Source organism: Pyxicephalus adspersus, chromosome 6 (assembly GCF_032062135.1).
Source record: "Pyxicephalus adspersus chromosome 6, UCB_Pads_2.0, whole genome shotgun sequence".
Lineage (NCBI taxonomy): Eukaryota > Metazoa > Chordata > Amphibia > Anura > Pyxicephalidae > Pyxicephalus > Pyxicephalus adspersus.
In genome coordinates, this window is record NC_092863.1 from 31,717,758 (window position 1) to 31,737,352 (window position 19,595).

General features: G+C 35.2%; 1 protein-coding gene across 1 annotated transcript in view; it reads left to right on the top strand.

The window, feature by feature from the left end:
* The first annotated feature begins 7,749 nt into the window (after positions 1–7,749).
* The window catches only part of LOC140333443 (uncharacterized), a 43,052-nt gene continuing 31,206 nt past the window's right edge, over positions 7,750–19,595 (top strand). The window contains exon 1 of the mRNA XM_072415127.1: positions 7,750–7,862. Coding sequence (XP_072271228.1) covers positions 7,752–7,862 — 111 coding nt within the window. The 5' untranslated portion in view covers positions 7,750–7,751. The remainder of the gene's footprint in view (positions 7,863–19,595) is intronic.

Below are 19,595 nucleotides of genomic sequence, written 5' to 3' on the forward strand. Positions count from 1 at the left end.
AGGTTGGGGGGGGGAGGGGGAGTTGAAAAGTTTGCCCCTAGCAAGCTATTTTCTGACTGCTTCATCTTTTCTTGTCTCCTGAAGTCCCTACTACTGCCAAACAGCTTCACCAGTCAGTAAAGTACCATCTCTCTCTATTTTTACTTCCTAAATTGTGTAACCCTTTACTTTGACAAGGCCATTTTGTTGGCCCACATTGTGTGGGGGTTTGCTTCTATCTTTCTTACTCTGGGCCAATCATGAGTTGTTTTTTTTGTAGCTGTTGTAGCCGCAGTATATTCATAATCATTTTTCAAATAGTGAGTATAGGAATTGTCAGGAAGTGTATTTGCTATCGGTCATCGGTTCCTTTAGCAACTGGGTTGGTCTGTAACGATCATCTCTGTTTTGTTTGCTTATTAGATCAAAATTAGATTTCCTTTAGGAACCTAAATTCTCATTTATAAAGGGTTTTCCCCCTTTACTCATTGCTTGGCTTCTAAAAGCAGCACTGAAGCCATAAACTTCCCCCAACTTTGGTTTTTCCAAAGTTCTGGACACATGGATGACAAAAGAAGACCCCTTTTTCCCAAAATGTATGTTAGATGTTGCCTATAAGCTTTTGGTGTGCAGCCCACTGTGTCCTGGGCTGGGTGTACCACCTATTGGGCACCTCTTTGTAAAGTGCCAGCAGCATGATGGATGCTCAAGAAAACACTGTGTTCTCCACCGACAGTAAAAAAAATGTTGCCAAATGGAATGGCAAATGGAAAGAGAAAGGTAAAGAGAACATGTAATCACCCACTATGCGGTCCTTGGCACTAATGCCCTTTTTATTGTATCCACTGACAGCAATGTTAACTCCAGGTTTCTCTTCAGTGTGCATTAAGTGCATTGCAAAAAAAAAAAATCATTAAAATGTGTTACAGTTCACTCATTTTAAATGCCTTTCAACACACTATAAAAGTGCTGCTATTGCCCTCCAAAAGTTTTGGGGGCCACACTTGAAGGTTGTCCACTTCTAAGTTGGCCATTACCACTCTATACACTATGAAAATCAAAATGCATGATATGTATATAATAATACAAAATAATAAAATAAATATGGCTGAGAAAGGACCAATCTAGGTGTTTGGCTACATGTACTCTTCACTAAGGGAACAACCTTGTAGAAAGCATTGATTATAAGCTTGCTTTTTAGTGACACATAGCATTGAGAAGGTGACCTTTTGTGATGAATAAGATGCTTCCTTCTGCATCACTTGAAATATTGTCATTTCCTCGTTCTAGTGGTTTGCTATTAAAAAGTAGAAACTTTGTTTGTACCTACTGCTGGGTAATTTGTTTTTGTATATTAGAGACTCATTAACCGACTTTGAGATAACAGTGACACAAATGAGATCTCATCAATATCTAATTTGTGAAGCGCTGTTGCATAACCAAGTGGCATAAATTGTTGCAAGCTTTCAATAAAATATTGAGAGCATTTAATAGTGAATAACAAAAGATCTGGCCAAGGTGCAGACTTGAATTATTTACAGTACACTGTATGGATTTCACTAAACCGCAACTGTGGGAAGAAACAAGCATTTGTATTTGTGGTTTGAAAGCGCCTACAGTGGAAATATTATGGTATAAATCAAGTAAACTTTTCTTCTAGAGTACTGCTTGAGTACTATCAACTCACTGAGTTCACCCCCACATTGCTGGAGATTACTGAAAGAAACACCACACACAGTTGTGTGCCAGATACCAATTTATATATTCCATAGGAGAGGAGCTAAACATGTTTGTGGGATATGATCAGTTTAGGATAGTATTAGTTCTTATGGACTACAACTGTTGGCTGAAAAAAGTAAGAACTGGCTTTAACATGACAAGAGCTAATCAATTGGTTTGGTTTCAATTGATATATACCTCTTTACTGATGGAAACGTTATTGGACAGATGGAAAATTAGTATGGCAAACAGCTTGAAAATGGAGATTCACTGTAGAGTGAACATTGGAAAGTATTACTGTAAACAATAGTCCATTGGAAACAATTGCCCCTGAACTGTCAATAAAAAACAAGAGGATTGTATTGTATTTTTACTATTGCAGTTTTTAAAATATAGCAGTCTGGTATATATTTTATATGATGGTGGTCAGGAATGGATATATATATGTATATATACTGTATATATTGCTGTTTGTGTTTTCACATGTTTTCATGTAGCCAGTAGATTCTTAGTTCATTTTCACATTTTTTTATCCTAATTATGTCTTGCTGCAAACGTATCCTTTGTTTACACAGCTCAGTAGCTCACGCTAAAATGTATACCTAGAAGCAAAAGGCTCATTTATATTACTCTGTCTGATGTTTCAATAAAAGACAAAGAGCCTGATTTATTAAAGGTTTCCAAGACTAGAGAAGATAGACTATCAAAGGAGAACCTGGGTGATGCAGCAAACCCAGAATAAATCTGGCCTCACATTTGCCAACTAATAACAATATATATAGGAAATTTATTCCAGGTTTGCTGGATCACCACTTTCTCCCATGTCTATCTTCCCCAAACAGGCTCAGAGTGTCTAAAGGGATTCAACTAGTTCTGCACTTTGTTTTCAAATAAGGTGCTCTGGGATTCCTTTGCTAGGTCCCTATGCTGGGAGTTATTATTGTGGCCCATGACACCAACAATGGCTCCAGCTTTCTCTTTAGTGTGCATTGCAGTTGTTTCTAAAAAAAAAGCATTAAGGTGCATTTCACAGCTTGTTTTAGATCTTGCCAAAGTTTCACTAGCCACACTTATAAGCCTATAATTTTCATGTTGGCCACCACTGCCCGATATGATATAAGATCAATGCATGGTTTCAACTCACAATCTATCAATTGCTTTATGTAACAATTGCACCTTTTGCACCGTATTTTCCTCCTTGAGTGTTTAAAGATCAATGTAAAAGCAGATGAAAACAAAAAAGAACAAGAAGTTACAGTAGAGAATTTTGTTGTTCATACCACAAAATAAGGGCAATCCTCCCTTTACAAGATGGCATGATTGTTTATTTCTGTACAGGGCACCAGCTGAAATGGCCTGGGGAGAAATAGAAAGAATGGAATATAAGGGAGTCTAGAAGATGTGGACAATATTAAATGTAAGAGTAAAACGTGGGATTCCCAGATTATAGGATAATTAGGCAGTAAAGCGGGGGTGTAATATTGGTGTCCATAATATAAACACTCAGACTACAGTTTAAGTAATTTATGTATTACATAGAGCTCTTAGTAATCTTTAAAGCTTGCAGTATAATTTAATACAGAGAAGCAGTAAAGCTTCATTCATCATTAAACATTATTTCATCTACCCTTTTAAAGTGCGCCCTGCATTTTATTTTCCTTTTTTTGTATTACATTAAATAATACACGCTATTTGCAGCCAGGAGGATTTCATTATTAATAAGCCTATAATAATTAACAATCTAAATTCTCTTTAATGTCTCCTCTGTTATGTAATATTCCTGCAGGACCTTCAATTTTAAGGGCCAACTGCACCTAACACTAATACATCAGCTTTCAATGCTTACTTGAAAGTTAAATACATTCTTGCCTATTATTGTACAAAACATATAAGTGTAAATCTGTCAGTAATAAAGTTGTATAGGTATATTTACAGCTGGAATATGTAGCCAGGAATTTCATCATTCACACATTTTAGTCCTTTTATGACTCAAGGAATATTTCTTTTTTTTTTTTCTTCTGAAGCCTATGTGTTTAACTTTGCACAGTTGGATATGTTAGATTTGTACATCCCTGCAAATGACTAAAGCAGAATATTATGTTATTAGTTCTTGGTGCACAGATTTTTGTTAGTATTTTACATTCTGAAATCTACTAAAATTTAAACAGCTTTCCTAAGTGTGTCCGACCTATTCATATCATATAAGCATTTGACTCTAAACGTGTGTGAACCCTATCACTTTTATAACCTCTAAAACAAACTTCTGTGTTTCAACCTCCACCAACACTTAAGGTCAACTCTCAATTGTGCCTTCGATTTAGACTTTCTGGCTATCATTTCCACTTTGATTTGAACTATTTTCATTTTCCATTTTGAGGGAGAAATTACAGTACTAGACGGGGAAACTTCTATTTTCGCTGGTAGAATAGTGGTAGAAATGAATACATGTGTCCAGAGGTCCCTCTGCAACAATACATGGCTATTGTATGCAGTATAATATAAGGCTATTTCCCTATTCTCTATCACTATTACAGTATAATTGTTTTGCAATCAGGATTTGCGTCTGTAGGTGCCATCGAGGCCAGGCTTTATCTCATAGAATTTTATTTTTTCAAAAAAATATATAGTTCATGGTGATTGGTTGATGATTAAATGGAACTTGCATCCACATGGTGACATGGACCCATTTTATAACATATGTACTATCTTCATACAGTAGCATCAGTAAAATGTTATCCACTTTATCCACTAAATAGGTAATAACACAGTAGAAGTTTTCATTTTACTTACAGAATATGGACACAATCAACATATGAATCTGCAGGGCCAAAGAAAGATTACAGCAAGGCCCAACTTCATCCAGTATTATTGCAAAGTACACTTTGATTTTTTGATTTTTAAAATGAAAAATTGGTGTAATCTAGGCAGTAGCACACAGCGACACAGATTACAAAAAAAGGGACAGCTTTATCCAGTAAAATTTTAAATTTTCTTTCATAGAAATTGTACAGACTACAATACAATACTGTATAACAAGAATAATTCATACATTATTGATTTTGTAAAAGAAACATTTGTTTCAAAAACAACGGAGGGTCCCCTTTTAGGTCAAAGTAATACATTATTTATTTGAAGAACCAAAAATTATTATGTGTTTAGTGAAGCCTTGTTATTGCATTGGGTTGCAGGGCTTTGGCGTTGGCAGGGCTTCATGTTTAAAGCAAGTCCAGGGCAGCACATTATAATCCATTTTTGTCAAAGAAAATGTTTTCCTATCCCATATGTATAACAAGAAACCACATTATGCATTATGAGAACCATATAAAATAATTTTTTTACTGTTTTTTTACTATTTTTACACACAGCGTCTCTCTCTGCCACAATCAGTACCTCCACTGCCGGCCATGATTTCCGGATTTTATTTAAATAAAGCGGTGGAAGGGTGGGAAAACTGTACTTACTGGGACAAAAATAGGTCAAAGCATAAGTGGGTAACTAAATCCAGACATATAACAACACTATGGAACAGATGAAAAATTAAAAACTGAAAGTGAACAATGATAAAAAAGTAAAGACTAGACTATGAACAAAAAATGAAATACCATATTTAAAAGCAGTGAATATGACATTCACTGAAACGTTCCCTAGTGGAGAATCCTCTTGATCCATGTGTTTCAATGGCAGTAATTGGTTCTCCATCAGGGAATGTTTCTGTTAATGTCAGATTCACTGCTTTGTAGACCCATAAGAAAAACTCTTTCTGTCCCCTAAATCTGTCTCCTGTTTTCTTCATGTCTATCTCCTTCATTCATTTCCATTTAATCTCTCTGCTTGATTCTCTCTTCTTCCATGTCTTTCTGTCTCCCTCCACTGCAGATCTTAATTAGACGCCTGCCTAAAACCCAAAAATCCCATAGGTGAAATTTCTATACTCATGCATAAGTGAGGTTGGTATTTAACCTTATCATTTAACCCATCCTTTAATCACAACCTTCAACACTTTATCGTCCTTAACCCTTAACCCAATCTTCAATTTTATCTGCACTTTAATACTTAATGAGATCCTGTCATTAGGAGGGAGGGGGTGAATTTCTTCACAGATAGACTCTGCCTTTTCTTAGGCTCTTCTAACAGTCAAATCTCCTGTACTTCCCCATATTGCTTGTCTCTTCTCATCTCTGGAACATTTCTTTTGTTTGGGGAAGATCTCCATCATACAAATGGCAGGTGAAACAGCTGGTTGACTACTTTGTGACAATGGAAACTTACAGCAGGGCACCCATGGTGCAGGGCACACCAGTCCTACCAACTGTCTAGGCCACACGAATCAGGGCAGGGATATAGAAATAAGTCAAATGCAATATTGTAGAGGTTGGGTAAATCTCCAGATAGCTGCCACTACAAGAAGGAAAGGAAGTCACTGGCAGGATTAACCAATATTTTATTAAACACAAAGCTACAAATTTATTTAAGAGACTGTTATGAGTTTTTTTAGGGGCATTTACAAGCACTTTAACTAAAATCTCTGACGTTGTATAAAAGTCTTGAGCTGTCAATGCCAACTGTAGGTAACTGTACTTCAAACAGCAGCTATATGCTCATTCCCACCAGGTTATCATTAACCTAAAAAACATAAACCCTAACCCAACACCTTTACCCTAACCCTCTGTCCCTGACACTAACCTGATCCCATTTCTCACAATAACATGAAATGAAATCCTACTTACGTATATTTACCAATATATAGTTTTAACGCCTGAAGTATAAGGATCCCAGGACTTTACATAAATATTACATTAAATATAAAGCTGCAATATAACTGTATATCTGATTAAACAACAGCTGAGAGGTGCATGAACCTACCAAATCAGATATCCATTAAATGTCTATACCTGTCTATACCCTTACAATTATGTAGTTAATGGTTAAAAACAGGAGGGTGATCAAGGATCTTACAATCAGGTGGTATGGTAAAATTTAATATTATTGTTGGCTGCTGTTAATACAGGTAGTCCCTGATATGGACTGTGGGTTTGTTCTTAAGTTGAATTTGTATGTAAGTCGGAACAGGTATAATATTTTAATAAATATAATTAGGACAGATGTTTGTCTCAACATATTATTAGGCACCTTGGTGTCAGTTACTGTATAAAATCCTCACAGTGAGTTAATCACAAACAAAGCAAAAAAAAAAAAAAGTTATGAAGCATAGACATTCACTTCTGAAGCAAGCTGTGCTTTGATATGCAAAAAGAAACAACTGCAGTTTGTCTTGGTCATTAAAGAGTTACAAGAGCTTGCAGAGAAGCTCAGTCCTTAAGATCATCCACAACCTCATCTGTGTTTAGCTAAAGATTTCTTCTGCAGGTCATGCAAGCCGCCCTCCCCCCATCAAGCCTCCATCTTGCACACCAACTAGCAGGGAAGCCCTGTTTGTATCTAGGAGTTGTCTGTATGTTGGATCTCCTTAACTCGGGAACTACCTGTACATAGAAAATTGGTGTAAAAAGAATAAAATTAGACACGTATAAGTGAAAAAGTCAACCGAAATCTGATATATACTGCTCTGCCATATGTTGGCACCTGTTTATAAGCACAGTAGTGCTGAAGATTCTGGGGTCAACATCAGGCATTGGTACTTTGGGAGGGTTTTTTTTTCTTAATGGGATTTGTTTCAAAGTAAACTTTGCTGAATATTTGGTCAGTCACTACACTGCCTTGTTTACTGAGCTTCCATGTGTAAATTGGAGATATGCAATACATATACAGTGTGTGTATATATATATATATATGTATACATTTTGCTCCTGGTTTGCTGCACTTTGGACTCCATTTATAAAATGGAATCTGATGTTCCTTCAAATATTCCCTGGTGATTCCCGCCAGGAAATTTCTGATCCCCTGTTTTATAAATAGAGCCCTTTGTGATGTAAAGAAAAGTTTGTATATGTGCTTGTGATTTGAATCCAACTTTACGCTTAGAAAAGGGAGCTGACAACAAAAAAAATGTGTGATGTCAAAAAGAAGGCAGGCTAAGTCCTCTTAGCTAAAACATGTCAGGGCATGTATGGTGGATAGGACCGAAAGTGAAAAGTAACACATCTGAACATGAAACCACACAGAACACTACAGGCAATACACAATGCTGTCATACGATAACCTATGTAAGTATTTATTTATGATAGGTATATTTTATAATAGACTAATGATAATAACTAGCTAAATTTTATAATGAAACATGTTAACCTGACTGATTCATGTGCAGTGAGGTTTTTATATTAGATTCACTTTAATTTACAATATTACTTTAGTTTACAGACCAACATCCTAGGTATATTTATCATTATATGTGAAACACATCTTATTATTACTCACATTTATATATGGGCAGATTTTGTGTTTATTACAAAAAGATCTTACAGTTCCTGTCTTAAAATGATATCTTAGCACTAAAACCATCCATAAATGTATATTCTGTTTATTTATTTTTTATTGTTAGAATTTCATTATTTCATTTAGGTGAATAGTAACATAAAAGTTGAATCTCTATTATTACATAAAGCATGTATTTATTGTGCAGGCTTGTATTATAAAGTTTCTTTCCTGTGTGTTTTGACAAAATAACAAAAAAATAGTGACAAAATAAAAATGAAAGTTATGTTTTACATAAACCCTGCATGATGCATAAATACTTACAGTATTACCAGCACCAGTATGCATCCATTCATTTGATAACAGATTCATGACTAATTTGCCTCTGCAAATGATTTTTATCTTGTGAATGTTAATCTGCAAATTGTGGTTGCTTTCTGGTTAAGCCATGTCCCCTGATAAATTAATAAAAAGTGATTGTAAGTTGTAACTACACCTAAAGTTATAGAATTATATAAGGTCCCATAAAGTGAAACTTCATCTCCAATATTTCTGTTTAAACAATTTCACAGTTTGTGGTTTTAAATATGGTTGTAACCAGTGACATTGTGTTTGTGCTATTGGACACTCTTTTCATTTTTATGTCTTTTTATTGCTATTACAAGATTTATCAATTATGCTTTTAAATGTTAAGGGGGATCCTTGCCTTGCCCATGCTTGGAAAAGTAATAGCTTAGCTTAGCCTACCAGCCCGCGCATCACCACTGCCCCAAAATATACTTGCAGCTTACAGGAAATGGAATTGACACTTTACCTCCACATAAAACCCCGCTGATCAATTGCTGGGCCATTTGATTTTAGATTTTTAATTAATAACATTACAGGCCGGCAATCATATAGATTGATGTTAGGACTAGTAATTCCTATTGCTTTTAAATGAAAAATAGAAATATACACATAAAATATATACTACAAATAAAGATCACAGCATATGTAAGTGTTATATGTATGTGATACAAGATGTATGTGCATGCATGTGATAATGAAGAATATAAAAAATATATATTCTAGCACCTTCATGGTTGGAATTGTTGTACTTTTTCTTTCATTGTTTGTCCTATGAAAATCAGAAAAATATTTGACATTACATTTGCTTTTAATCCACATATGACATTTTATAAGCTAAAAGCCTTTGTTTGGTATTGAGAACAGGACTTAACTTGGTATTTTGTGTACTCATATTGCTATTCCTCTATTGTGTTCCAATCTGCCATATGTTTTGCATACCTTGTTCTTGCTTATAAATTCCAGATAAAAACACTAATAAATTACGGCATAGAGTTATAAAAAAAAAAGAAGAAACTAATGCAGTCAGGGAACAGTGAAAAGAGATTCAAAAATAATGAACACGTAATAAGACATATTTTGAACAGACTTTTGCACTTCTGCAGCGAACAGATGGAGCATTAAATTGCATCAAATTGCATTAAATTGCACATGAATAGGTTCAAGTCCCCAAAAAGCAATGAATAAAAATAGATACAAGTTCCTAAATAAAATGCAGAGAATCATGCTGTATTTTTTGACACTTATTTTGTGGATAGATCACAAGAATAACAGTACTCTTATAATACTCATATTTAAAACATATCTGTAGACATGTCTTGTATCTTTATGTATTTCACTTTAAAGCCCTGATTTATGAAAGCTCTCCAAGGCTGGAGAGAATAAACTTTCATCAGTGAAGCTGGGTGATCCAGCAAACGATGCAATCCATGTTTTCTGGATCGCCCAGCTTCACTTCTGAAAGTGTTTTTTTTTTTACAGTTGTGTAATCACAGATGGTTGGTTCAAACACTTTCCAGGTATCTGTAGTTTTTAGTGGTCGGTCCTTAAAAAGGGTTGTACCCACAATGCTGATTAAATGCCTAAAAAAAGTTTTAATTTACATTTTATTTTTGGGTTGTTTACAAGGAAGGACAAATATTAATAAATACAGGTTTGTCACAAAAAAAGCTTGACAATAGTTATAAAAGACCCATAAATACATTTTGCTGAGATGGTTTTGTTGAGATGTTTTTGAGATTTTTGTTTTTTGAGGTATGTAAGTGGTAATGTTTGTTTTAGAAATAAAAATACAGGCTATGGTAAACCAAAATAAAGCCAATGTAATCTGTTAGGTGTCTCTAAATAGGTTCTGATTAAAATTTGATGTTTTGAAGTTCAGCCAAAGGGACAAGATGATAAAAAAAATTGTGTTTTTCATCATTTGCATTTTTTTATTTAAAAGTTTTAATTGGTTTATTACAAAAAATGTTATATATGGATGGAGAGGTTTTTTTTCTCTGATATTTTGAAACTTATTTCAATGTTTCAGTTACTATGTTTGTGCTGGATATTTGAACTGTATCTAGATTGAAGGCATTGTTGAGGAGTAAGAGTGACATATTGCTATGATAATAATTTTTATAACAATGTTGACTTTACACTAAAAGCTATAAAATAATGGACAGTGGTACCATAAGTGAATGTGTGTTCCAATATTGTTTTCACATTTCCAGCTTGATGCATGATCAGGTTATCTTTATAATAAAAAGTCTATATGAAATATACCTTACATTCCAAAATAATTTTGATTGATAATTCTTTTGAATATAAATCAATAGTAATTTTAAAGTAAACTAAGTTTTATGTCTATTATTTAGAACTCACATGGCTGAAGGAGTACAAGCAGTTATAAACAACTCATGGGCATGCAATGTATAGGATATGGCACATCAAATGCCTAAAACAAACCTCTTATTAAAGCAAATGTGTGTTTTGCCTAATTCAGAAGCCGGATTAGGGAAGTGAACAAAAATGGGTCACTTTATCTGCTTTCCCATGTATTGTCCTTTTAGTGTTAAGTTTAGCATTGTGCAGTGAGCAGTTGACTGGCTGGTAATTAGTCCGGCTATAAAAAGCAACATGGAAAAAATTATCAAACACTGACTTTCACTTGTTTCAAGGGGCATCCTACCCTAAAAAACGAATGAACTTGCTAATAGAAAAGCCCTTTATCATATGATGAATCTGGTATCTTGGTCTTTAAACTCAGTTAACCAACATGGCGTGTGTTTATTTTATTGCTTCATTAGTTTTTTATATATGCAAGCTGCTTTACATGCTTTGACCAATAATGCAGAGTGACATGTTTAGCCTTGTAAAGAAGTAAAGGCAATGCAGTATCCTAGGGAACAGGAGATGTAAGTGTCAAAATTCTGATGAAGAGGACAGCTAAACAAGGGCACAAGGGATACAAAGGTATATGGAGTAAATAGCACGTGGGAATAAAACTTATGAAAAATCTGCATTAGGTAATGAGACACACACACTGAGAATAGCGAAGAACATGTTGCTCATTGGCGGATGTACTTGAGTAATAATTCAAGGTTACGATGTCCCAGAGTGAATCATTTATAGGAATCCTATTGTTGCTGCTTTTTTACCTATATAATAGAACTGGTATGCACTCCAAAATCCCAGATTTCTCCTAAAAATGGGAAACTGTGTCACGTAAGTATGTGGATATTATAATCAAGATAAATATAGATTAGAAAGTTATTCAGGGAACAAGGATATATTTACTCTGAATAGCAATTAGACTTTAGCAGGAACAATGCAGCTAATTCAAGTTTGCTTCAATAGATTAAAGGGAAGGTCAACAATTATAAGCATACAATAGCATGCAAGTTTTAAGTGGATGAATACAACTTGCAATCATTGCATCTTTTCATTTTTGTATAAATTTACTGATTGTTGATTTGAATTGTTATGAGTAATTGTAATCGTTTAATCACCCAATTGTTCTAATGTGGGACTAAAGTAACAAAAAAGTTAATGATACTTTACTTTCATAATTCCTTTGTTTAATGGAGTTTTATATTATCAGCATGCAGTCCACCTGTATTCTCTGTAAAAGATTCTCATACACTGGGTCTGATTTATTAAAGCTCTTCAAGACTGTCATTTGTGAACCTGGGTAATCCAGCAAACCTGCAATGGATCTGCTCCAGGATTGAAAAGTTTTGCCAACTAAGTGCAAATAATTTTAGGAAATCCATTTCTTTGTTTGCTGGATCACCCAGGTTCCCCCATTACAGTGTAACTCCTGCAGTCTTGAAGAGCTTTAATACATTAGGCCCAATAAGTAATGTGAGAAAATGCATTGTATATAGTTGCAGTGAGACTATTCCAAAGATGAATAATAAACTCACCACATGTGCCAAGTAAGGTCTATTTATTGCAGTTATATCTAGTGCTCGACTATCATTTGATGACATGGAAAGATGTGTCTGGATATGGAGGGCACAAGTTCATGCAAGCAACACCCTAAAACTACAATAACAACACAACAGTACATGAAAAAATTTTAAAATTTTTTAACCATTTGTATAACAAATTTAAATTTTTTATATAAAAATGTTGTAAGCATCTGATTTGACCTGCTCTTAGCCTCTTGTAATCCTCTGTACAGAAGATTTGGGCTGGGAGAGCGAAATGCAGTGTAAGAGTCAGTCAACTGCGCTGCCAGGAAGTTTAGCTTGGGCAAAATGTGCAACTACCCAGTTCTTCATGGCGCTCAGGGTACTTGCCATTGTTTGCCACATGCCTTTGTTTTCTATTTAATGCCATTGCCATCTGCACTTTGACATGGGCACCGTTGCACCATGCAGCTAAATCCAGGCATTTCCATGAACTAGTGATTCAGTATTAGTCTGCAGCAAGGTCCAACCTGTCAGTATGAGCAGCACCACATTGCCAGAAGGTTCATTTTATGAAGCTGAGTCTTTTTTTCAGCAGCTGAGACCTCTCCTTTTGCAGACTGACTGGCTCGGTGGCTTAATGCAAGAATCCATATGAGCCTATATGGCAATCCTGGCCAGTGTCTCTCCCCTCCTAAACTTCCCTCTTACCTACTAAACAAATAGTTGATAAAAGAATAGCATGCTATTGCCAGTATGGCATTAAAATATAAAGGCCCCCATGTTCATTTTTGGCCAGGGCCCAATTGTAACTACGACCAACCCTGTGTGCCTGCAGTGCTAACAGGGATCATTGTGATAGGAGGTCAGAGCAGGGTGATAAAGAAGTTATCTCATCACTCCATTCAAAAGCTGGAGGAGCTACAAAACCTTTAAGTATTAATAAACTGAATCAAAATAAAAACAAGTATTCTGTACTTCCAGACAGGACAGAGGGGTCAGAATTCCCGAAATTGAGGAAGAACAAATAAAAAATCTCCCATATACATATTATGATGTTTTCCCGGAAACTGGCTTGAAATATATATTTCTGCAATATTGATACTATGTGAGATTTTCATGGCATGATAACCATCTTAGAAATTATTACAATTTCACGGTATCATGGTATACAGTTTTGCAAATTATTAGTTACAAATACTCTGAAAGAATTTGGTAAATGAAAGGTTTATTATATAGAGTCTGAACTGGTTTAGGCCCACCCTATTATCTGTCTATTAATGTGTCTGTCCAATTTGTAGATTTTCATATGCAGTAGTGTGTACAGTACTGAAAGTCTGCCATCACTGTAGGAAAACAATGAATTCTTTTCCGTTTGGGTCTATTCACGTGATAGAACAAGATTTGATCATTTTTCTTTTCTGTCTGCATTGTGATTGTGTCTGTGTATGTTTGAGTCTGTTGAGTTTGCCAGGCGTTGGTAATCACATAATCAGTAGTTGCTGATTACATCAGACAATCACCAGCCAATGCAAGTTAATATTATTAAATTATTTATAATATTTTATTATTATTACCTAGTATTTATATAGCGTCATCATATAACGCAGCACTGTACAATGTCCATAGTCATGTCACTAGCTGTCCCTCATAGGGGCTCACAATCTAATGTCCCTACCATAGTCATATATCTTTAATACAGTCTAAGGTCAATTATTAGAGGGGTAGCCAATTAACTTAACTGCATATTTTTTTGAAATGCTGCTGTTGGTAACCCTAATAGTCTTGCAATTGCTTATAACCAGACAAACTCATCGCTATCTTAATAGAAGGTGCAGAATCTTGTAGGCAGAAATGCCTATGGATATGGTATATACATGGTACTAATACTGTAACATGAATACAATAGTAATTTATGTAAAAAATTAGTATACAGCACTAATGCTAACATTATCTGATTTCAGCTTCTGGGTTAAATGAGGCTGAAATGACCCACATTGATATTGTTAATTATATCATTAACTCAAGTTCTGCTAAATATAAAAAATCATCCTATCTTGTGAACCTGTGATGCAGGTAATCTAAAATTGAATCAATAAACATTTTCAGAGTAAAAAAAGAGAGTAAAAAGATGTTACACACCCCAACAGCAAAATAGTATGCAATTAGAGTCATATTTGAAAGCATCTTCTTTTAGCGTACATTTCACTTCCAAAAATATATACACATTTTATCAAACATACTCCATACTACAGGACAGATATAGAGACCAACTTCTAACATATTGCCCCTGATTCATCAATAAAATCCGCGCTCGCTGAAAGCGCGAAAGTACGCGCGGCCATCGATCGCGGTTTACCGCGGTCCGGACTCAAGTGTGCGCGTACACTCGCCTCACTGCCAGCCGGATTCCTGCCTTCACAATAATAAGCAATAGGGAGCGCGAATCTGCCAATTAAGGCGATGGGGAACAGTGACTTTTAATGCAAGCTCGCCAGTGTAAAGCTGCCGGAGATGCGTGGCTCCGGCCGCGAGCTTTTTCAGTTGCTGAATAGCGCTACGATTTCGGATCGCGAATACGAATGCGCGACCGATAATCCGATTCTGCTTGATGAATCAGGGCATTGAGTTATACAAATAGTACTGTGCAATAGACCTCATTCTGCTGATATATACCAGGAATATTAACTATGGTCAAGTTTTGTTTTTTTTTAGAATTAAGTTAATAGTGAAATACAATTTATTGAATATTATAAAGTCTTCTGTACCCAGCACATGGAGCTTTAAAAATTTTTTACACGTTTTTCTCTGCCTCCATTCCATGGATTGTAAAAAGTTTGTTGTTTACATAGCTCAATAACTGAAGCTAAATTAACACATTCACACAAACACACACATTGTATTGTACAGAGCCAATACATTTAGAATGTCATGGGAAGAAAGTAGTTTACAGAGCCTATACATACAGGATATTATGGGAAGGAAGTACTGTACAGAGCCTATACATACAGAATACCATGGAAAGGAAGTACTGTACAGAACCTATACATATAGAATATCATGGTAAGGAAGTCCTGTACAGAGCTATACATACAGAATACCATGGGAAGGAAGTGCTGTACAGAACCTATACATACAGAATACCATGGGAAGGAAGTACTGTACAGAACCTATACGTACAGAATACCATGGGAAGGAAGTACTGTACAGAACCTATACATATAGAAAATCACAGGAAGGAAGTACTTTACAGAGCCTATACATACAGAATACCATGGAAAGGAAGTACTGTATAGAGCTATGCATACAGAATACTAGGAGAAAAAAGTACTGTACAGAGCCTATACATAGAGAATATCATAGGAAGGAAGTACTGTACAGAGCCTATATATACAGAATCCCAGGGGAAGGAAGTACTGTACAGAGCCTATATGTAGAAAATAGCATGGGAATGAAGTACTGTAAAAGGTATATATACAGAATATTATGAGAAGGAAGTACTGTAGAGATCCTATACATACAGAATATAAGTACTGGTAGGTACACCAAGCATACAGAACAATATTTTGTTTTACCATCAGCCTGCAGTTACCATCATGAAAAGGTAATAAATATCACTGCAAGCCAATTACCCCAGGCACTTCCTTTATATGTGCGAAAAGGCGTCGTACCAATTTTTACAGAAGGACTCAAATAGCAGAAGGCTAATTATTCAGACCCCTGTGACCCTGAGCTTGAACTCTCAAGCCAAATTGCAGAGAACAGCAGCGCTGCCGCTGTACACATCTCATTACCAATTACTTATACTTTACACTACAAGAATTGCAGATAGGATAGTTAAAACTAGGAGAAACTTATTCTCTCTGTTCTGTTTAGTGCTTGGCTGTGCAGTCAGCAGTTCCCATACTGCTCTGGAGGGGAAAGGATGAAATGCTGAGAAGAAAAAGCAGAGAACAGTTAAGGGAATGACGAGGGCTGCTGTGTGGGCATTCTACAGAAGAATAGGGAATTGGTATCCAGACACTGCTAATGATAGCAGGTAAACTGCAGCATAGAAAGTATATTTCCCATCCACTTCTCCACTTTGACCACCCAAACTGCCCCAGTTATAATCTACCCCAGCCTTAGCCTTCTCTGCTCTTTTGTTTTTTTTATTGGTTCTAGGGCAGACAACAAAAAAATATTGTGTTTGATTTTTAGGAGAAGTTTAGGCTGTTCACTTAGCAAAGTAAATTACTAGCTTGGATAATTTGTTTAGTGATACAGCTCTTCTGACTTTTCAATCTCGTGCAAGGAAAATGAATGTATTTGTTTTACATGATTGGATGTTATTTGCATTTAAATGTTTGTTGAACCTGTTGCTTTTTCACTATAATTACTAAGAAGTGAATTATTCCTTACAAAGGGTTCACACCAGGTTCAATTTTCTGCATTATTATTATTATTATTATTACCACCACTTCATATCTCCCTGCTATTGTGTGGTAATTCCTCCACCAACTAGATTGTAAGCTCTTCGGGGCAGGGTCCTCTCCTCCTATATCACTGTCTGTATTAGTCTGTCATTTGCAACCCCTATTTAATGTACAGCGCTGCGTAATATGTTGGGGCTATATAAATCCTGTTTATTAATAATAATAATATTAATAATATTAAAAATAATAAGCAACTTTAGTTTTAAAGTGAAGCTTGAAGCCTGCACCTGATCAACAAGTATGTCGTTTTGCTTATGCCCATGAAAGAGAGGACCAAGTCTTGGATTATTTCTGTTCATACAGTGTTGTATGGGGTTTTTTTTGCCCTATACCTATGTGGGATTGTAAAATCAGAGAAGTTTGATCCTAAAATCATGCTACAGAATAACTCTGATGTAGTAGTTCAGTTCAAAAGTAGAGTGATACAGAGATAGGGAAAAAAAAAATTCTTGACATTCTAATCGTGCATCTGATGTACTAAAAAAAAAACTATGTATAGGAAATAACTAATAAATAATAAAGTTTATTGTTTTTCTCACCCAACAACAATATTATCATAGACTGTTCCAAGAAAATATGGCTGTAAAAGCTGTGAGCACAACATTTCTGTAGTATAGGGAGAAGATCTTTATTAATAAGTTGCTTGTTTTTCCCATTTGCTAACAGAATGTGGCCAAAAATATGGAAAGCCATTGCTCACTTTATGCTCACGGCTAGAATATATAAGCATAAAAAAGTATTAATAAAGCAGGTCACAGAAACACGCATTAAACCAAATGGCCCTTTTAAGTTACATTACAATGAGTCCAATATGAATTTATCAATCCTGGCCGGTCTCCCCCGAGTTCCTGCACTAGACTCTTATTACAGCGGGGTCCAGATTTATTGGCACTCAGGAGATCTGACTGGCTGTGGTAATCATACATTTTCAGCACATTTAAAAATATTTGTCCAGTTTCTCTGATTTTTTTGTGAATATTATTTTCTGAACGTTGAGCAATGAAAAACTAAGTAAGAATAAGCAATTACATTATAAATGTTAATAGAGAATCAGCTCAATTCACTTTTTCCTCACTAGTTGGGTGCTGTTGCAGTCATTTCGGGGGTAAGGTATATTTTTGAGCTTGTGAAGCTGTGTGGTATGACCACAGAAGAAATAGATGTTCTGACTGTTAGATTCATAGACTCATGAATCATCCATGATGACCTATCAAAGTTCATTACAAATCTGATAAATAATTATTTATTTATTGTTGACTTCTGACAAATACTATTTGCCTGGCTTTAGCTTTAATACATTCTGGACTATAGGATCTGATATTAGTGTGTGGATCTAGTGGTAGTTACCTTCCTCAAATAAGGGGCAGCAATAATGGTCTTTGAGACCACCAAAGGACCTACAAAACTTATTCAGTAAATGAAGTTTAATGCTTATAAATTCAACACTTTTTGTTGACATAGTTCTATCAATGACAAAAATAAAACTGGCTGAAAACTGGCACTTTACAATATTAAATAAGGCTATTTCCAGCTACCGTTCTAAAAGTGCGTCTTATAGTCCGAAAAATACGGTATCTTTAAAATTTTGATCGAGAATCCTCTGATTTTTAATAGATTAGCATTAGATTCAAATCTAACATCTAGACCAGGGGTGCCCAACAGGTGGATCGTAATCCACCGGTAGATCACAAAGCTAACGTGAGTAGATCGCCAAGCTCTGGCTTTCAAAAAAAACTCTACCACGCACAGGAGTTATTAGGTCCGAAAGTGATAATATTCTAAGGCTAAACAAACTTCCTTTGCTTGATGAGTATATGTTTTACAATCAAATGGTTTGGGTGCCGAAGCCTTTGATGTGCAGAAATTGGACTATACTTAGAAGGAAGAAAAGGAAAGATAGGCTTCTCAAAAGGCACCATAGGCTTGAGGTAGTTATGTAAAAAAACAGTGTAATTTTTAATAATATTCAGCACAAAAAAAATGTAAAACAATGGTAGAATCATGTTACAGATTGGCATAATAAGGGACTCTATCCACACTATATTAGTTGATAAGTAGGTTTACAGACTTGCTTATAGATCATGAGACAGAGAATGGGGTCTCATCCCGACGCATTTCACCCAGATGGGCTTCCTCAGGGGATATAGACACCCTAGGACTATAATAATATTTGATTAGCCTCATAAATATACATATAATTTACAATGAATACAAATAAATGTTTTCTAAATCTTTTTAGTGCATATAGAAATATACTAAAGAGTACAACAACCCCTGTGACACCCAGGATATTCAAAGAGATTATAGTTAAGATAAAAACTCTTGGACTTATTGTAATATAGTGTTGGATTCAAGCCAATTCAATAATAGTTGATCTAACAATCACATAAGCCTTTGGATGCTTTAAGAGAACAGTGGCATAAGCATTTAGATGTTCTGAGAGAATTTATATAATTTTATATATTAATATAATGTATGTAATTTTATTATTAAGTTAAAAGTCCAAGTTTTTATTGTTGGTAGATCATTTTTACTTGGTAGTTTTAAAAGTAGCTTGCAAGCCAAACAAGTGTGGGCAGCTCTGATATAGACTATTAAAAATGTTTTGTAGATGTGTATTAGGTTCAGGAGGGCAGACTCGGTGAGCTGTTTTATTTGTTCCTATCATCACAGCAGCATAACTGATTGGCTTCTTGTACTGCTTCTCCCTTTCCCAGTAACGCTGACACCAAGTCAAATGCAGGTATTTACACAGCTTGCTTTTAAAATATGCATTAAATAATAATGAATACAGCGCTGAAACTGT